General features: G+C 31.7%; 1 protein-coding gene across 1 annotated transcript in view; it reads left to right on the top strand.

Moving 5' to 3' along the window:
- The window catches only part of Fancm (FA complementation group M), a 105050-nt gene that overhangs the window by 12703 nt on the left and 69579 nt on the right, over nucleotides 1-22768 (top strand). The window contains exons 5-7 of the mRNA XM_075370707.1: nucleotides 13240-13412; nucleotides 14186-14275; nucleotides 20073-20219. Coding sequence (XP_075226822.1) covers nucleotides 13240-13412; nucleotides 14186-14275; nucleotides 20073-20219 — 410 coding nt within the window. The remainder of the gene's footprint in view (nucleotides 1-13239; nucleotides 13413-14185; nucleotides 14276-20072; nucleotides 20220-22768) is intronic.

Genomic DNA, 22768 nt, shown 5'->3' with positions numbered 1-22768 from the left:
TAACATGCATCTTCCCCTTCTTTTCTTTTTAATGGTATGAGGCATATTCATAAAGTAAGGGCTGTCGGCTTATATCTAAATATTAGCTGGTCTGAACACAGTTTCACATACACAGAGCCATCTATTATGAAGCCACTGTAGTTGTTTTGATTCTGTAGTCGTTTGCCTGCTGGTGAATGCAGATTGCAGTGTTCATGATAATTGTTTCTCCTGCCAGTTGTGAAGTGTACACTGTGATTCAATTTTTGTGTGCAAAAGGATCTTGAGCTGCTGAAATTCATCGGGAGTTGTGCCTAGTGTATGGACCTACTGTAATGAGTGAAGGAAAGGTTGAAGACAATGGTGTCGAACCTTTAAAAATGGCCATGAAAATGTGCATGATGATGAGCGGAGTGGCAGGCCCAATATTCAGACTTACAAAATTGTTGAACAGGTGAACTGAAAACTGCAATGTGATCAGTGATGTGACTACAGCTGATGTGTACTGCGAGACGCTCACCAAACTGAGACATGCGATCCAAAATTGAGATGCAGGAAACTGTCGTTCGTTGTAATCCTCCTTCATGACAATGTGTGTCCTCTCACACCACTGCCTCAACTAAGAAGATTCAAGATTTTTGTTGGGAATTTTTTGACCATCCTCCAAATAGTTCCAACCTTGGACCTAGCGACTACTTCCTCTTGCATTTGAAAAAGTGACTTGGTGGTCAACAGTTTGAAAATGACGAGGAACTCAAGACTGCCATTGTCAACTGGTTCAATTCCCAGGTGGTGAACCTCTATGCAGAAAGGTTAAAGAAACTGGTGTAGCATTATTAAAGTGCTTAGTACTGAATGGAGATAATGTGGAAAAGTGAAGTAGATATGTAGTAAACTAAAACTGTAAGTAAAACCATTTTCTCAATAGTTAATTTTTCTTAATGACTAAATCCTCCTCTATGAATCATGAGACCTTGCCATTGGTGAGGGGGCTTGAGTGCTCAGGGGTACAGAGTAGCTGGACCGAAGGTGCAACCATATCGGAGAGGTATCTGTTGAGAGCCAGACTAAGGAATGATTCCTGAAAGAGGGCAGCAACTCTTTCAGTAGTTGTTAAGGGCGTGAGTCACAATGACTTAAACGGCCATATCAACATCACTCAGTCCTCTGAGTACTGCGCAGCTGAAAGCAATGGAAAACTACAGCTGTTTTTTTTTCCAAGAAAATGTGGCTCTCTGCATTTTCAAAAGCAATAATGGAGGCGCCTTCCTTGGTAAAATATTCCGGAGGTAAAATAGTCCCCCGTTCGGATCTCCGGGTGGGGACTACTAAGGAAGGGGTCACCAGAAAATTAAAAAATAACATTCTACGAGTCGGAGCGTGGAATGTTAGAAGCTTAAAAAAGGTTGGTAGGCTAGAGAATTTAAAAAGGGAAATCGATAGGGTAAACGTGGATATAGTAGGAATTAGTGAGGTTCGGTGGGAAGAGGAAGGCGACTTTTGGTCGGGTGACTTTAGAGTAATTAACTCAGCGTCAAATAATGGGCAGGCAGGAGTAGGTTTCGTGATGAACAAGAAAATAGGGAGGAGAGTGGAGTATTTCAAGACGCATAGCGATAGAGTCATTGTAATAAGGATAAATTCAAAACCTAAACCGACAACGATTGTTAACGTCTATATGCCTACAAGCACCCATGATGATGATGAGGTAGAATGTGTATACGAAGAGATTGATGAAGCAATTAAACACGTAAAAGGAGATGAAAATTTAATAATAGTTGGAGATTGGAATGCAAGCATTGGAAAAGGCAAGGAAGGAAATATAGTGGGTGAATACGGGCTGGGCAAAAGGAATGAAAGAGGGGACTGACTTATAGAGTTTTGCACGAAGTATAATTTAGTAATTTCCAACACCCAATTTAAAAATCATAATAGAAGAATATACACCTGGAAAAAGCCAGGCGATACTGCAAGGTATCAGATAGATTATATCATGGTTAAGCAAAGATTTAGAAATCAACTCGTGGACTGCAAAACTTACCCTGGAGCAGACATTGATAGCGACCATAATTTGGTGATAATGAAATGTAGATTGGGGTTTAAAAACCTGAAGAAAAGGTGTCAGATGAATCGGTGGAATTTAGAGAAGCTTGAGGAAGAGGAGGTAAAGAAGATTTTTGAGGAGGACATCGCAAGAGGTCAGAGTAAAAAAGATAAGGTAGAAAATGTAGAAGAAGAATGGGAGAATGTTAAAAAGGAAATTCTTAAATCAGCAGAAGCAAACTTAGGCGGAATAAAGATAACTGGTAGAAAACCTTGGGATTCAGACGATATATTGCAGCTGATGGATGAACGTAGAAAATATAAGAATGCTAGTGATGAAGAAAGTAAAAGGAACTATCGGCAATTAAGAAATGCTATAAACAGGAAGTGCAAACTGGCGAAAGAAAAGTGGATTAAAGAAAAGTGTTCAGAAGTGGAAAGAGAAATGAACATTGGTAAAATAGACGGAGCATACAGGAAAGTTAAGGAAAATTTTGGAGTACATAAATTAAAATCTAATAATGTGTTAAACAAAGATGGTACACCTATATATAATACGAAAGGTAAAGTCGATAGATGGGTGGAATATATTGAAGAGTTATATGGAGGAAATGAATTAGAAAATGGTTTTATAGAGGAAGAAGAGGAAGTTGAGGAGGATGAAATGGGAGAAACAATACTGAGATCTGAATTTAAGAGAGCATTAAAAGATTTAAATAGCAGAAAGGCTCCTGGAATAGACGGAATACCTGTAGAATTACTCCGCAGTGCAGGTGAGGAAGCGATTGATAGATTATGCAAACTGGTGTGTAATATTTATGAAAAAGGGGAATTTCCGTCAGACTTCAAAAAAATTGTTATAGTAATGATACCAAAGAAAGCAGGGGCAGATAAATGTGAAGAATACAGAACAATTAGTTTAACTAGTCATGCATCAAAAATCTTAACTAGAATTCTATACAGAAGAATTGAGAGGAGAGTGGAGGAAGTGTTAGGAGAAGACCAATTTGGTTTCAGGAAAAGTATAGGGACAAGGGAAGCAATTTTAGGCCTCAGATTAATAGTAGAAGGAAGATTAAAGAAAAACAAACCAACATACTTGGTGTTTATAGACCTAGAAAAGGCATTCGATAACGTAGACTGGAATAAAATGTTCAGCATTTTAAAAATATTAGGGTTCAAATACAGAGATAGAAGAACAATTGCTAACATGTACAGGAACCAAACAGCAACAGTAGCAATTGAAGAACATAAGAAAGAAGTCGTAATAAGAAAGGGAGTCCAACAAGGGTGTTCCCTGTCTCCGTTACTTTGTAATCTTTACATGGAACTAGCAGTTAATGATGTTAAAGAACAATTTAGATTCGGAGTAACAGTACAAGGTGAAAAGATAAAGATGCTACGATTTGCTGATGATATAGTAATTCTGGCCGAGAATAAAAATGATTTAGAAGAAACAATGAACGGCATAGATGAAGTCCTATGTAAGAACTATCGCATGAAAATAAACAAGAACAAAACAAAAGTAATGAAATGTAGTAGAAATAACAAAGATGGACCACTGAATGTGAAAATAGGAGAAGAAAAGATTATGGAGGTAGAAGAATTTTGTTATTTGGGAAGTAGAATTACTAAAGATGGACGAAGCAGGAGCGATATAAAATGCCGAATAGCACAAGCTAAACGAGCCTTCAGTAAGAAATATAAGTTGTTTACATCAAAAATGAATTTAAATGTCAGGAAAAGATTTTTGAAAGTGTATGTTTGGAGTGTCGCTTTATATGGAAGTGAAACTTGGACAATCGGAGTATCTGAGAAGAAAAGGTTAGAAGGTTTTGAAATGTGGTGCTATAGAAGAATGTTAAAAATCAGATGGGTGGATAAAGTGACAAATGAGGAGGTATTGCGGCAAATAGACGAAGAAAGAAGCATTTGGAAAAATATAGTTAAAAGAAGAGACAGACTTATAGGCCACATACTAAGGCATCCTGGAATAGTCGCTTTAATATTGGAAGGACAGGTAGAAGGGAAAAATTGTGTAGGCAGGCCACGTTTGGAATATGTAAAACAAATTGTTAGGGATGTAGGATGTAGAGGACATACTGAAATGAAACGACTAGCACTAGATAGGGAATCTTGGAGAGCTGCATCAAACCAGTCAAATGACTGAAGACAAAAAAAAAAAATGACTAAATGGCCAATACTTTATGAATGTGACTCGTAGTTTAAGGATGAATTAAGATTTACAATTTTGCAAGCTAAACAACGTTAAATATAGTTTGATTATTTTTCAGTTAACATGCATTTGCTATTTTAAAAACTTATTTGAATCTTGACACATCCCATTAATTCTTATATAGATCTTATGTTATGTTGAAATTGTGTATTTTGGGAAAAGGGGTATTAAATATAGCTCATTGTTCTGAAGACTATGGCCTGATAAATGTATAGTTGAGTCATTTGCATATTGGTTTCTTTCATTTCCTAACAGATCAGTCCCTAATAAATCATCCAATTATGTCATTCTTTGATTAGATGCAATGCTTTGTATATTTTTACCTTTCATGACCAGTCTTAAATTCTTCCTTTCTTTTACAATGTGGTAACTTTTTGTGACATAGACAATTAATTAATTGACAATAAATGTATTCATTTGGATTGTTAATTTAAATTTGGCCATTGATTTATTTTGATGTACTAGAATATCAATTATTAATTTGACATTTCTCTTAAATAAAAAGTAAAAGAAATCATAGTGTCACATTATTATAATATACATATATTTTTCTAAAGTTAGTTCCTTTGGGAATCATATTCCTGTGTACTATACAAATTGTATTTATCTGATCAACCTAATTAATTATGTACTAGGTTGATCAGATAAATACACACACACACACACACACACACTCGAGTATACATAATCTGTAGTAGTATTATTTACTGTTAAATAGAAATTAATAGTATAAATAAACTTACCAATGATAAATTTATGTTTATATATATATATATATATGTATTTGGTATGTAAAGTAAATATTATTTTTTTCATTTGCAATCGGTTCATTAACTTTGAATAATAATAATAGTTTAAAAAAAAACATCTCTTGGTTTTTAAGTTGTTTTTTTTTTTTTTATTAGTTTTCAAATGCAGGTGTGGTTCAGAGCTGTGTTGTGTAATAAAGAAATTAGTAGTATAAATAAACAAGAGTTGGATAAAAACCAATTTTTAAACAAGTTGTTTATGTCACTGCCAAGAGTTTTTTTATTTATTTAATTGTTTGAATTACTAAATTTTTTTTTCATAGTTAATTTATTACTAGTATTATTACTTTTTTTGTTACCAGTCTACTTAAATTTTATTTTCAACATTATTAAGCTTTATAATGCTATTTAAAATGTATAAAAACTTTTTAAAAATATTATCAATGTTTTAATTTTTTGGTCTATTCTGATAGGACTTTAATACACTGTTTATTTATAAATTAATTCATTTCTTTACCAGTTCATATAAATATTTTAATAATTTTTTTCATTCTAACAATTCCTGCAACACTATCTATTGCATTACCAAGTGAAACATCCTATTGTTTTACATCTTAATGCTAACATCATGAAACTTATCATTAATACTGAACATATGCGACTCTTGCATGCTGGTGTTCAACTTATTCAACATTCGTTATGACAAAAATGTTGGATAATAAATGGCAAGAGAGGTATTTCCTGTAACATTCGTAAATGTATGACATGCTTTCGATATATTGCAAAAACCCAAGTACAACAGCTTGGTTAACTACCACCCTCCAGAGTAATGCCGACCATTTTCTACTTGTGCAGTAGACTACAGCAGTCCAGTTATGATTGGCCATGGCAGGCAGAGATCTAAAATATTAAGTGAAGCATATATGGCACTTTTTACATGTTTCACCATTAAGGCTATTCATTTACAATCAGTTTCTGATCTCAATTCACAGTCATTCATTTATCAGCGACGCCATTTATTATAAGCATCTTCCATCATGTAATCTCTGTGTTGGGGACTTAATATTAGTTACCAGCGAAAATTCTTCACCCATGCATTAGAAAAATGGAATTGTCACTCAGGTTTATCCTGGCTTGGATAATATTGTAAGAATTGTTGATTTACAGACCAGTAACGGTCTATTAAGGAGGGTCTATTAAGGAGGCCTCTTCATAAATTACGCTTGTTACCAAGCACTGATTAATTCCAATAATATATTTTCTTTTTCTAATACTTTTATCAATTTAAATATGTCATACATTTGTTTCATTTGATTGTATTTTTATAAAAATTCTGTGAACATATATGAACTTATATTATTACTTTATCAATATGTTATTCTTGTTATTGTCCATAGATACAGCTAAACTTATTATTATTTTTTCAAAAAATTCATTATAAGTTGTACTTTTTATTTAACTCATTTATAATTGTAAAAAAAAAATCATGTCTAAAATAAAAATCATATGATTCATGTTATCATTCATATAATTTAATTCATATATCAAATGATTTTTGGCAGGGAGTATGTTAAGGTTTAGGGTTATTTTAATGACTTATTTAATTTTTAATACTCATAAATGTTCACTTTCTTATTATTCCTGTTGGAACTTTAATTTTTATTTAATATAGAACTTTTAAATTTAAAGATCTTTGGCTTTAGTCAAATTCACTTCCAAGTCAGATTCACTTGGTTCTTTACAGTTCACATGACTCCTGATGAATCAGTAGCTCCACCAACATTATATAACCAAGCTATTCACTATATTAGTGTCCAGTCTTACGGCAGTCCAGTTCTACAGTTTTACAGTTCACTTCATTTCACTTATAGAAATATTTACATGTACAATGACAGTTATAATTAATGTTATATTTTAATAATATTCAAACAATTAATGTTATATATATAAATAATATTTCAGTCACAATAAAATATTTATAATAACAAGAAAGTAAGACTTAAATTATTAAAAGAATCAGCACCAACTTTTAACATAACATCATTTTTTGGTCCCTGGGCCAGATTTGAATCAGCAACATATGAATACAGTCCAAGCCCAGCCTATCATGTGCGGTCAGCATAGCTGCCTTCTGACTAAAAACTGGCCATGACTATCTTGCTTGTCACCTTTACTGTAACCATGTGCTGCCACCTCCTGAGTGTCCACTGTGTGGTTGCAGGACAATGGATGCTGGTCACCTGAGAGATTGTCCAGCCCTGGACCACACCCAGCTGGATGAGAGCCTGGAATTCACAGAAGCCTGCCTTTATTGGTTAGTGCATTGCCAAATGGCTCAACTGCCAAGGGCAGGTATTGGCTAGTAAGTAAGTAAGATTCCCTTCAGATTTTCCTTTTCCCCTTACTTACTCCATGGTTTTGTTTTTTCTTCTGTGCCACTTATTTAATCCTGTATTTTTTTCACGATTATCACGATATTATAATAAAAAACAATCATTTATACAGATTATTTTACTTTAATGGTTTGTATAATTTGTTCTATATTTACGTATTATATTTACTGAAAGCCTAATGATCAGTATTCTAAGTTATTTTTTAATGTACTTTATTTTTATTTTCCTAATGTGTACCCTGCAATCTGTTCAACTAGTGAACAATAAGCACCCATCCACCCCACAGACCACTGAGATGAGGAAAATATATATGACATGGAAATGAGGTGTAGTCTTGTAATGACTCAGACTGACCATTCCTGAGACACGTGATTAATTGAGCCCCAATCACCAGAGTACGCCAATATTCATTGTCTAGTATTCAAATCCATATAAAAGCAACTAACTTTTAATAGATTTGAACTTCAGAATCTTTGACTGAAAATTAGATGTTGAACAACTGATTTGTGATACTGACACGTTGATACACATATTTATCCAGAAATGCTTTATATACGTTTTGTAATTGAATTACGGCAAGTGAAAAATTTCACCTGTATTTCAGTTCCACTGCTCCACCCCAGTGAAATAGGTCACACTGAAATTTTTAAGGCGTTATGTAAGGGGTAAACTTGAAGGTTTCTTATGTTTTTTGATCTGAAAAATTGATTGTAACATGTCGCAGAACTGTTACATCCTTCAACAGAAATAGATAAATAGCTCCCTGATTCCCTCATCAAAAATAACCAATATGGCTGTGCCAAAAACCAGTTGCACACATAATGCTTGACTGTGGCATCGTTTTCGAATCTTTCTTCTCCTAAAGCTTCTTGCAGCAAACTAAACATGTGGAAATCACACAGTGCTATCCAATGAAAAACATTGCATGCTATCCAATGTAAAACATTTTTTTTTTTTACGTTTGAAGGATAACAAATCTGTTAAAAGACTAATAATTGCATAAATCTTATCAAAACTTGTAGAGAATCTAATTCTGAAAAAATTGATGTAATAAAGTTTGATTTCAACTACCCTCGTAAATGATTATTATCTTACAAAAATAAAGAAAGAAATTCACAACACTGAAAACTTGGAAGAACTTGATTTAAAGTTAAAATCAATTGCTGAAGAACTAGCTTCACTACAACCCAGGAAAAATCACCAATGGTGGAACTTGGACTTTGACCTTGCCATTGAAGAAGGACATCAAGCTTGGATAATTCACCAAACCCAAAAATCTGAAGAAACCTATTCAGCCTTAAGCGTGCAATGAAAATTAACCAGTAAAATTATCAGGAACACTAAACAAAATTTTCATAAAAATACTCAAATCAAAGAAACTTCAAACAAAAATAAATCTTGTGATGACTATAAACCTTCATTAGGTACCTACAGAAATATGAACCTCCCACTGTAATTTTAAGGATGAAAATGGAAAACTGGCCCATAATAACTCTGAGAATGCTAACATTCTAACCAAAGCCTTCAAGAAATTTTTGAATTGTGATGATTCCGCAGAACTATTTCAAGTTGAAACTGACAGCAATTCTCTCCAAACCACACAAAATTAATCCTACTTTTTTGGAGATGACCCAAACAATAAAAGAACTTAAAAATTATAAGGCCAGTGGGGAGGGTCAGGTCTTCACTGAAATTTGGAAAAGCAGTAGCCAAAACTCCCTCATTAAATTACAACATCTGGTCAAAATATGGATTAATGAAAAATTACCAGAATACTGGACCACGGGAACAATCCACCTGCTTTTTAAGAAAGGAGACAAAACAAACCTGTGTAATTAAAGAGGGATAACTCTGTTGGATTCTACCTACAAAATTCTTATAATTCTAAACAAAATTAAAAACACTGGAACCTCAGCTAAGCAAATACCAAGGAAGGTAAGTCTAAAATTAATAATGGAAAATTACAAACTTGTCCACAAGCAAATTTTTATTACCTTCAACAACTTTAAAAAAGACTATGATTGCATTCACAGGCCAATTGTACTTAAGATCTTTAGATACTATGGGCTACGCCTGAAACTAGTAAAATTTATTGAACTGATATTAATAAACACCCAATCCAAGGTGTCGGATCCATTAAAATGTCCATTTCTAAGGAAAAATGTCGGATCCTTTCACCATTAAAACTGGACAGATGGGGAATGGACTATCCCCTGTTCTTAACATTGCTCTAGATTATAAAATCCTTAAATTTGGCAGGATAAGAGTTCTCCAAAAACTAAAATTACAAGAGGAGGGAAAGTTATTCAAATAAAACTGCTAAGGATGGCCCTCTTGTCTTTGAACATGAACAAAGTTTGCTCACAAATTTTTAGCCTCAAAAATATAGCCCAAAAAGTTTGATTAACAATCTCTTATGAAAAAACAGAAATTATGCTTGACCCTCTTTGCATAAATAAAGTCAAAATTAATGGGAATGAAATTAGACTAGTTCAGAAGTTTAAATAATTAGGGGAAATCATAGACTACAAATTAAAGGAAAGATCCACTTGGCAAAACAATATTTCCATAATTAGAAAAGCACAAGGTTTTAACTGGCAGACCTGCAATAAAAAGATACCTTTCAATACACTCCAAAATTTGCCACTGCAAAACAGTCATTCTTCCAGAGGCACTGTACGCCTGTGAAACTATTTTTCAAATTAAAAATGAAGCTGACATCCACCAACAATTTAAACCAGAATGCAGGATCCTCAGAATCTGTTTAAAGAAAAATTACTAGAAGAATGTTGTTTGGCAAATTCTCATTAACAAAACCATTTATAAAGAAATCAACCCGATCATCAGCATAATGAAGAAGAGAAGGATTTCTAATTTTTTCTACATTTTAAGAATGGCTGAATTCTGAAACAATTGGTTCTCAGGAATTTTGAAAAGAAAACTAGTGGAAAATAAAAAATAATGAAAAAAATGTAAAATAAATCAGAGAAATTAAGAAGAATCTCGTAGAAATGTGATTGAGGATCAAGGATGCTTTCAACCAGACAAAAATAAACAACACTCAAAGCACACAGATTCTCTCCAGAAAAGACCTAAAGACAAATAGTGGAGGTTACAGACAAAATGTGAAAACAAAGATCAGACCATCTTAAAAAGTACTGGCAGAACCAAAAGATTAGGAGATTTATGATAAAGTAAAACCTTCTTCAGGTGGAACAGCTTAGTACTACAATGTGATGCATACAAATAATTTTTACATGACTCATGCCACAAAGTACAGTATGGAGAACATTATATGCTGACAGACTGCGTTCTTATCATGTTCAGAAAGTTCAACACCAGCTTAGTGACCATGGCAGACGACTGCAGATTTTTCATTGAATTTAACAATAATTACCATGTAATTACATTCATACTATTTTTAGATGAAGCTAGTTTTACTTGTAATGGCATAAACAACGCACAGAATTCACATTGACAGTCTGAAGAAAATCCACATGTTGTAGTTGAATCAAAGTTCCAGTAACAATTTTCAGTGAACATTTGATGTGGGATGATTGACAACAAATTAATAGGTCCTTTCATACTAGAACAATATGTCATGAGGAAAAATAATCTAGAATTTTTAAATAATGAATTTCTTACAATGCTTGAAAATTTCTCATTGGCAAAATGAATTGAAATGTACTATCAACTTGATGGAGCACCAACACATTTCATGAATGAAATAAGATATTTCTTAGATAAAAAATTTACTTCTAAATGGATTGGGCATAGAGAGCCAATAAATTGGCCACCTACATCACCATACCTTACTCCCTTCTACTGTTTAAGGATGGATGAAGTGTGAATTTTAAAGCAAAAAGTAGTCGCACCTGATGAATTGCTCGCATTATCAATGCTGCTGCCCTCATCAAGGAACGTGAAGTTATCATTAGATTGGTAACAAAATTGTAAGGAAACAAATTGAAAAGTGCATCAGTGACGTCAGTGGTGGAATTTTCAAACATTTATTGTAAATTAATACAGTATAAACCACAGTGAGTTTTTTTTTAAGTAAATTAAAAATGTTTTAATTTCACAGAAGTCTAAATTTATATTACTATAAACAGCTGTTTTTAATTTTTATAAATTTATACATTTTTCTGTTTTATTTTTTATAATAAAAGTTGATTTTTTTATTATCCATAGACTTTTTTTACATCATTTTCTCAAAATTAAGTTCTCTAAAAGTTTTGAAAGTAAGATTTACACATTTATTAATTATTTAACAAAATTATTGTACTTCAAACCTAAAAAAATGTGTTTTTCGTCATCAAATTTTTTCTGTTTTACATTTGATGTCATAAAACTACTGGAGATGCAGTTCTGAAATTTGCTTTATTTGGTTTTTCATAAAAAAAAAACAAAAAAACAGCAAGCCCATCAAGTTCATCCCTTATATAACACCTTAAAAATTTGTAAAATTATAACGCCTGATGAAATGACCTCATTTCATTGGGGGAACTGATATCTGATCAAAATTTTTCACAGCTCTAACCTGATAATAAAGTGTTTTTGGACATATGTTTTTATGGATATTTTTCCTTATTTCAGTATTTATAATTAGTTCCCAAATTATTTCCCTTTCCTACTGAGTTACTTTCTTAGTATTAAATAGTGTAAAACAATAATAAAAAGCTTCCATTACATGTTATATCTGTTTTAGGATTGGCTGAAAGGGAAAGGTACTAATCTGAGTTAAAACACAATTTCATTTTTTGATCAGAAAGTTTATCTTTTTTGTTTAGCCTCCAGAACTACCTTAAGGTATTACTTCAGAGAATGAATGAGGATAATTTATATGTATGTAAATGAAGTGTAGTCTTCTAAAGTGTCCTGCAATATGTGGTTAATAGAAACCCAACCACCAAAGAACACCAGCATCTACGATGTAGTATTCAAATCCGTATAAAAGTATCAAGTCTTTACTAGGATTTGAACCTTAGAACTTTCAACTTCGGCTGACTTGCAATGATGACTTTACCACTAAACCAACCCGGTGGGTTTGATTAGAAAATTGGTCGAGATTTAAAATACTAACGAATGAAACATTCTTAAGAGAATCAAACTAAAGTAAGATATACTAAGATAGACAGAAGACAAAGATATATACATATATATATATATAATTATATGAAATTGTACGTGCTCGTGTATGTGCGCACATATGCATGTGCATACATATTGATCTTTTCTAATTATATCTTTAGTTAGTTTACTACTTTTCTGATCAAGTTTTTTAGTTTAGGCACATATATATGCCTAGCTTAATATCGGCAGACGTAATGCTTGCAGCTCAGATGTAAGCAGGAGTACAGTATATGTACGCGCTTGCACAAGTGTCACTCCCACCACGTAGCTAACCACGCATGTCTCCCACCATAGCAGCACTGTGGCCCCACCACTTGCAGGCTCCAATAAAATAGTAAACACCAGAGCGAATTTTTAATTTGTCGTCGACCACCGCCTGGAGAAGACAGAAGTTCCCTGGCCGGTTCAATATTGGATCTCCCAGCGGATGCCAACATCCCTGCTGAAGCAGCAGGAATGTTGGCAAAAAAACTGCATAGAAATCAGTCCAGTAGCTTTTGAAGAAAATGATAATGGACATGCATACACACACACACCTCTTACTCTTGCATTCACCAAATGCATATACCTTCTTTGTTCTGTCATGGTAAAAATTAGTAATATTACAATTTTTAAAATTTGATAATTTAAAATTGTTTCTGGCTTTTGTATAGAGATCTTTTATATGGTTTAGATATTAATTGATTACTCCATAAATTGTTTTCAGGTTCCATAAATCCACAAGAGAGGCAACAACTGTGGATTAAAAAAAGAGTTCTGTATTTAACACCACAAGTTATGATTAATGATCTCCGGAATAATATGTTTAATCCATTGCTGATTAAATGTTTAGTCATTGATGAAGCTCACAGAGCAACAAAAGGATATGCTTATTGTCAGGTTTTTAATGTTTTTCTAAAAATATATTTACTTTTTACAAGTATTTGTTTAATAATGTAGTAGTTTATAATTGTTCTGGAGAGTGTTTTTGTTATTTCCTTTAAAAAGCCTAGCTAGGTATTAAAAAATTGATAATGCTGTAATCTCCCATTTTAAGCCTGCTTATTTGATAACCATTTAGATAATTGAAAACATTCGTCTAATTTATATGTATAAATTGCAGATATATTTAAAAAAACATACTTACTGAAAAGCATAATAATTTTTCATAGTTATTTCCCCATTAGTAATTTTTGTAATTGATAAATTATTACACATTATATATATTTTTATTCTACACATTTTCAAACCTATTGAGAACTGAATCATTTCTGTTGTGAATGATGTCAGTATTAAAATGGACAACTGTCCATTTTAAGACTGGCATCATTAACAACCGAAGAATATTTTACCTTTGGTTGGTTATAAAGAGCACATACAAGTTCTGTATGCAACAACAAAGAAATATTCATTGCCAAAATATAAAGAAATGATATTCATACATATAAAGATTGTAAACATTACATTCTATGTGCTTGAACAATATGAAATGCATACATATACTAAAATTGACAAAACAATCCTATTAAATAAACAAACATAGCACAAATCAGATCAAGTATATAGTTATATCTACTGTCAGTGGTTATGTACCATTCTTCATAATTAGCATAATATTATAGTAAACAACTTTACATAATTTTCATAAAGGTAATTTTTAATTCATTTTTCAGGTTGTTCAAACTTTATTTGAAGAGGGAGTTGTGTACCGTATATTAGCTCTTTCTGCCACACCTGGAAGTGATATAAAAGCAGTTAAGGAAGTATGTATATCAGTTGCTTACTTTTATTATTACATCATTAAAAACAGTTTAGTATTAACAGGAATTTTTTTTTTTGGTACGTAACATTTAGAAATTACTTAATGATTCTAGTCGTAGGAAGGTGCATATATATACAGGGTGTCCCATATAAAACGCAACCCATCAATCACTCATCCATGAAATTTCAAAAGTCAAGCTTACTCCCTTACTCGTTACTGAAATGGACTCGTCCAACATCTGAACATCGCGGCGACGCAGTAGAACACTACCGATAGTAACAACAATGCAATCATAATGTTCAGTGTATTGCTAGAGACTAGATGATGTTTTTGCTAGATGAACGCGTTTTCATTGTTGAGTCGTACTTCAGTTCGAAATCAGTGGTTGCAGTGCAAGATTTGTTTCACCTTAAGTACCCAGATAAACCAGCTCCTAACAAAACATCAGTATTAAGGTTAGTTGCAAAATTTAGAGAGACTGGTTCTGTTAATAACAAGGAACACAAAAGATCTGCATCAGTGTTGAATTCAGATACAGTCACTGAAATCAAAGACCGATTACTAGCCTCGCCAAACAAATCGATCAGACGTTTGTCGGCTGAAATTAATTTGTCTAAATCAATTGTTCATCGGGCGACCAAACAATTACAATTACGACCTTATCGCATTCAAACGGTTCATCAACTTCTTGAGCCCGACAAAGAAAAACGGCTACAATATTGTCAGTGGTTCCGTCGATTTCTGCGTGAGGGAATTAATGTTATGGATTCGTTATTTTTCACAGATGAAGCACGGTTTCATTTGGATGGCTACGTAAACAGCCAAAACAGTAGAATTTGGAGTGCTGAAAATCCCCACGTTTATCACGAAAAACAATTACACTCACAGAAGTTGGGCGTGTGGTGCGCGATATCGCGGAAGAAAATAATCGTTCCTATTTTTTTACAAATAACATTTACTCTACATACAACATTTACTCTAAATGTAAGGCAATGGATGGTAATAATAAAAATTACATTTACATTTACACATGCCTTTTTATTATTTCAATACCTACCAATATAAGGTTGGGTTGCATTTTATATGGGACACTCTGTATATGACATATATTAAAATATTACGTTAAAATAATTTGAGTTTCACTGACAGCAGTAATCAATTTCTCATCAAAATGTGTGTACTCATTTCTTATACTACCTTAAAGTATTCTGAAAAATTTTAGGCATTTTTATTTTTAATTTTTAATTCGTATGGTAATTTGAGTTAGATATGAAAATATCTAACTAAAATTACCCCAAATTATTATGTTATCAAACATAACATTTTTTTTATCTCTGTTTTGAAAATAAATATATTTGAAAAATAGATTAAGATTTGATAACTGTAATAAACATTAAAAAAAGTACTGAATAATATTTTATGTTAGAGCATTAAACATTGCAAGAATTTTCTTTCTAGTATTTAATGGAAGAAATTCACCAGAATATCTTTATAGATAAATCAGGATTGTTAAGGTCCATGGTAGTGAATGGCTTATAAAAAGTTGAATAAAAATGTTATTAAATTGATATTTTCAATTCAGGTTTTGTTATGTGTATTTAGCAAGTTTTTTTAATAATTTTATTTTAAGTTATACTTTTTTAAAAAGTCAGCAAAGAGTTGTATAACTTTCTTCATTTCACTAGGAAAGTTACACAACTGGCTGAAAGTTATGCAAAGAGGTTTGCACTAGACAGACTACAAAGGAGGAGAATTAGTGGAATGTTGAAGTTTGAAAGTAAAGAATTATTTTTAAAAATTATTCTAATCTGGGTAAAATTTTGAGATACAAAATGCATGGTAACCATTTTACCAAAAAAACATATTTGACCAATTGTAACCAAAATTAAATGGTACTACCTATATTCACTATATCATATAAACTTTAATAAAAATAGTTTAATCCATTCTGAATATATCAAGATTTCATCAGATAACTGACAAAAAAGCAAAAAAAAAGTAGTGTTATCTTTCCCCACCCCCCAAATGAAAATTACCAAATGCAAAACTGAAGTGACGTACTGACATAATAAAAAAACTATCTTATTAGTACTAGAATATTGCTTAGAGTCTAGAGTTGACAAAAAAGAAAAAAAAGATTTTTTTGCTCCCATTCCCAAAATCAAATATCATCAGAAAGCATCTTGGTTATATAAAGACCTTTGAACAAAATTTACTTTCTTTTTGAATCATGTTTTCATGATTCAAATATTGAGATACAATTGATTCTGATTTATTGGGATGCAACAGGACCGATGAATTTTGTCCCAATTAAATGGCTGGCCCTAATTGAATTTGTAAATTGTAGCGTATATGATATTGTATTGCATTAAACATAACGCACACACATTCTATGTGCAAGTTCTACCAATGTACACAAGAGGTATGGTATACTGCAGTTGCAAAAATTTAATGTGAAACCGAATTCTAAATCAGTTAATTTAGTTTAAAATACCTGCTCATGTAGCCACTGTTAAAAATACGTACTGTACTGTTTAAGTAGGCTGCATGTAGTAATGGAACTAACTGAAAGGAAATGACCGATTGTTATTTTATAGTCTCTCAGATCTCAAAATAAAATTAAACATTTTTTGTGTTAAATGTTTAAATAAAATAGATAGCCATGCATACACAACATAAAAGTCTCACCTGATTATTTTCTATGAAAAAATTTATCCAACCAGCACTGCTGTTGTTTTAATGACATACAGTCAAGAAAATTTGCACAGATTTTCAACTGCAATTGAGGACCATTAAAATCTGACAATTAATTTTTTTGCATCTTGAATCACAACTTGTATTTCTGGTTCATCTTCATTGTCACTGGCTTTATTCGTTGTGCTGTATATGGGCTGGAGTTTTTCTACAATAGTGATCTCACATTCTTCATTTTGTACACATTCAATATTTTCATCAATTTGCACGAATTGATAATTTCCAACCTGCTGCAGTGACGTGTTACCATCATGTTCCTGCATATTTTCTGACTCTTCTTCTAAATAGAAAAACCACAATGGGGAAAGTAATTTTTTGTCGTTTTACTTACCGCTCCCTAGCTGTCGGCTACGAACTGCATTGCTTGCAAGTTGATTGTTGCACTTACTTCTCTCTGTAGAGCCTGAATTCAACAAATTTTCTTCTATTTCTAGAAGATTGTGGTTCATCAACTTATATCAGTAAATAGACTTAATATTTTTTTATAATTCTCATGGCCAATAGTTGGATGAGGCTTGTATTGGGCAGTAAAAAAATTTGATAGTACTGTTTTTTAAACAATTTGGTCGCAGATGAGCAGCACAATTGCCAGTAAGTAGTATGATTTCTTAATTTTTTCTGCAACTCGACATCCCAATTGCTAAGCCATTCTGAAAAGATTGCCCTCGTCATCCAGGCACTTTTATTAGAGACGTAATGTACCAGTAAACTCTATTCTAATGCACTTAAAATAACGAGGCTTGGCAGCCTTTCCAATTATGATGAGTTTTCATTTGTCACTTTTCAACATATTAGCACAATAAAGCACAGTAACACAGACCATAGATATTTTGGATCCAGACAACACTTCATGTTTGTGCATGATAATACAGACCTGTTTCGTCTGCATTGTAAACGTCATCGGCAGAAAAATCCTGGAGAATTTCAGAGAGTTGATAGATTTCTATGAAGCTGCATTTTTTGCACCCAATTTTTCACCATGAGCCTTCTTGTATTTTATCCGATTTCTTGTTTTCCAGTGAGATAACCAGCCCCATCTATTACTTTAAATTTGTTATAATTAAATTTTTTAGCAAAATCTTCTGCCTTGTCTTTAAGCATTGGACCACTGAAACTTAACACTTTGTGAAGTTACAGTGGTGAACCATTCATTCAGAGCTTCCTTAACAAGAGGGTCCTTTCCATCATGTTTTCTTTTCTGAGATGTTCTGTGATCTTTTAAAGCACATTTTCTGTGTATTTTATCTTCTTGGAGCACAAGATGAGCTATCGTACTTTTCGTACACTGGTTATTCCAATAATTTACACAGGCTTAAGTTAGGTGGATACTTTTTTATTTTGTCGAGAAGCTTTATTCATTTACCCATATCATCATCATCATCATTTACCCATATCATCGATATTACCATTTGCATATAAGTTTTTAACTTGATATGCAAAATTTGATTCATTTAGCATAATTTATCATATGTGGTGCACTAAAAAGCTGCACAATACAACTAATTGGCCAGAAAAGGAATTATTTTACATTGAGCAGACATATTTATAGGCTTTGTTTTTTTTCTATGTTTAGATTAATGAAAAACCAACAATGAACTTTTTCTCATAGGATATGTAAAAATTGTAATTATAAAAATTATTTTTCTTTGGTACGACCATTCTTACTAGAAAGATATTACAAATCTCAGAGTATCAAAATAGTATCCATTATAATAATAATAATATTGAATTATTGTTGATAAAGTTTGTATGAAAATGTGCTTATAAATTATATTTTCTTTTAAAAATGATTAAAAGATTAGTTTTTTCATATTATTAGATGTTGCAGTAATAATATAATTCATCTTATTTATAAACTGCCTCAGAATATTTAGTGTAATTACAAACATTTTTCCATATAATCATTTAAATTTTCATTGTGGAGGACCATTTACTGTACTTAGCTCTGTCCAATAAGTGCTATGTATATAGAGAGAGAACTGTTCACTTATTACTACTGTTTTGAAGATTAAACTTCTGTAAATATTATCTCTTTGCACTGATTATTTATTTCTTCAAAAGTGCGCTATATACAAAGGTTTTTACCATATTTATCTGTAATCTTTTGTTTTATTTTTGTCAATGATTATAAAATATGCAACTATTTTGTAAAATTATTTATATTAAATAAATACAATATAACAGTCCAGGGTGTTTGGGACCTGGGATTACTTGAACACTGAGAAGGTCGCTTTTCTAGGTGTATGGGGATTTTAAAAATGAACAGGTAATTCACAAAGAAATGTACTCTTATTCAAAGTTAATGGTTGAAATTTTTGTAAGAAAACTGAGTATTGTAAATTTTGTTGACAACACAATGCTATTCTGTAGTATGGATTCTAAAATTATTTTTTTTTTTTTAAGTTTCTGACATTTATATAATATCAATAATCAGCTCACCATTTGAAATATTATGTCTTTTCATTTTCTTATGCAAGCCAGAGCTATATTTTTTCTGCACTAAATGGTAGTTAATCAGATATGTATTAACATTTTAATAAAATTTCAGAAGCTGTCTGTTAAAGGTCATTATTCATTTGAGACTACATCCTATTCTTTATAATCTTGATTCAACCGTTAATCATAATCCTCATTTTATTTTTGGGAAGTAACTGATGTCATTAATAGAATGCATTCTGTGATTTAATGATGTTGCCCGCTATTCTTCAGGATATGAAATTAAATACCTAATTCATGCACACATCACAAGTTGTATTCTGATATTAGACAAGTATGATGGTGTAGGGTAGGCCAGACAATTGGATATGGCAGGCTGAAGAGAGTATTGTAGGTGGACTACAGAGCTATAATATCACTATTGTTGCTATTATTACTATCACTATTGTTATTTTTAATTGTTTTAACCTTAATAAGAAATGTTTATAGAATTTAAAATAATACCATTAGTAACAAACTTCACATTTATTCTTTTTGAATTTCTTTTATTAATGATCTCATCATTTCATTTGTAGTATTTTTGATAGTTCTAATATTTTTCTTAACAGGTTATTCAGAATTTATATATAGAAAAATTAGAAGTAAGGAGTGAAGATAGTGCTGATGTCAGTCCTTATACACACGATAAACTTGTGGATAAAATTGTTGTTGAACTTCCACCATACATAAAAGAGATATGGAATCAATATTTGCAGGTATTATTTATTTAAAATGTGTCTGTTACAAAGCTGGCAGCCTTATTGGTAACTTCCCTGACATTTTCATTGAACTTAAACCTTTTAAATATTGTTGCGGCGATAAAGTAGAAAATTATAATAACAAGCTCATTTATTTATTTTCTATCAAAAGTAAAGTAAAAGAATTTCTAAGTAAAAAAAATTTACAAATAAAAAGAGAAAAAAGATTTAGTATAAGCCCAATCCTTTGCTGTAGCATTGAAGTATATACAAATGTAAATTAAAAAAAAAAAATTGGCTGGGTTTTTAAACATTCACCTTTATCATTCTAATAGAAATTTAAAAAAATCTGATGTGGGCACCACATGACTTTCTTGTATGCCTATTAAATTACATATACACATTTTTTTTTAAATGAAAGTACATAAAATTTTATTTCATTAATAACTTCTGATATTTTTTCTTTATTGTTCCTATTGAATTATTTATTTTACAAATTTTTTTACAGTTGAGGTTAATAATTATTAATCAATATATTTAAATTAAAAAAAAGTTTAAAAAAAGGAGACGACGTCTGATTTAAATCGATGTGCCTTCTCCTTGTAAGATCCAAATATTTCATTAATGAAAATTTTATTTGGCTGTAACTCTGGAACCAATGAGTACCAGTACCAGAAACCTGGAACCAATAAGTACCAGTTGTGATATATTGTTGAAAAGCTCTCAATGAGGGTTTATTACTGCAGCTAAGAAAAAGTCCAAAATCCTTTTTATTTTTGGATTTTGGGCTTTTTTGGACAGTTTTTGTCCAGTCAATTGCAATCAAAAGAGGAGATGCACAACTAGATGTCACAACTGTGCTAAATCCAAAATTTCAACTTCCTACAGTTAATTGTTATTGAGTTATGCAAGGTACATTCGTACATACAGACATCACACCAAAACTAGTCGAAATGGATTCAGGGATGGTGAGAATAAATATTTCCATTGAAATCTGAAAAATGAAATTTTTTCAGTCACAGTACTTCTTTTACTTCATACAAGAAAATAAAAGGTTCTTGTAATCTGATTACCTCTCATTTAGAAATAAAAATCTCAAGAAGTTTCAAGATGAAAAAATAAAAAAAATGTATAAAATTAATTTTTTTAGCAATGTAGGTTTCTTATTACATGGTAGGTTTTGTATTACGTAGGTTTTGAAAAATCAAAAATATTTCATATTTATTAGCTGTAATGTAAGAAAATTTATGGAACTTCAATTTCTAAGGGCGATATACGTTGTCATCTAACCCTTGATAAAGTTGAAAATTATTTCAACTCTTATCAAAACCTCATTTAGAAAAAAGAATTGTCGAAGAGATAAAGATGGATGAAAGGATACCAAAGATGCTCAAGGAAAAGATGTAAAGTGGAAGTTATGTACACAGTGTGAAAAGAAGAGGATCTAGCTAGTTGCAGTCAGAAAGTGGTAAGAAGGGAAGACGATACACAGCAGTGGTGAGTATCAATCCTAATAATGATTTGAAGGGTTTTAGACATTTATGTATGTAAATATGAAGAGAAAGACTTTTTTTTCACGAGTTAATTCTTCATAAGTTCAGAACAATTAAGTCTTAAGCTATTACTGGTTTCATTAGAGACACCAAATTGGTTTTAGGTAATTTGAAACTGGAGTTATATGATTAGCTTTTGTAGGAAGAAATACTTCCCTTTTTTCCTTCATTGTTTTATGAAATGTTTACTCATGTACTTTGTAATCCTATCTGGTAATCCTTTGTAATAGGTAGTAGATGTCTAGTATTAGTCAAAAAGTAAGCATTTTGTTATCTTAGTGTAGTTCCTTCAGTATAATGTCTGACAGTATTGTACAATTCAATTTAATATTTACTACACATGTTACACAATTTTGTGGTTGGTTGAAGGTATTTTATTAAAAAGGTTTAGTATGTTCTTAGGTGGTTCTTTAGTTTCCAGAGGAAGTTGTTATTTTTACTTGCTCTTGTTTAACTCACAATGTTTTTTTTCATATTTTATCCTCAAATCTTGCATACTTAATTTAATGTACTTCCTGACATTGCTTATTGATGAAATTTTGCACAGTTACTAAGGTCAGGTGACAATACAATATTCCACCATTACTTTTGCAAACATCCCGCCATACAGGGGGAAATTAAGGGTGTGGGTGTAAAATTTTACAGAACCTGCAAAATGGCTGTGCAGGGTTTTTGGGATTGTAGATGACAAATCCGATAGCTGTTAGACATAAAAAAATGACAAAAACTTGGTACAGGAGTTTTTGTGATTTCAAATTGCGTATGTTAGCTATAGCTGAGTTAGATCTCTCGATGGACTTAGGATCGAAGAATTGGACAACACCAAATTAACAGGAAGAAATCCTTGTAATGCTGCAATATCAGAGATGGATCGAATGAGAAATCTTTTATAAAAACTCATAAAAACATTTGTCGAAAATTGTGATAGTTAATCAAGTAAATTAAATAAAAACTCCACTATAAAACTTAACTATTTATTACTTTGTATAGTAAATGTTTGATTGAAAATTTGTT

Source organism: Lycorma delicatula, chromosome 7 (assembly GCF_047948215.1).
Source record: "Lycorma delicatula isolate Av1 chromosome 7, ASM4794821v1, whole genome shotgun sequence".
In the NCBI taxonomy this organism is placed as follows: Eukaryota; Metazoa; Arthropoda; class Insecta; order Hemiptera; family Fulgoridae; genus Lycorma; species Lycorma delicatula.
Note: the sequence above shows the minus strand (reverse complement) of the source record. Positions and strands in the feature narration are given on the sequence as shown.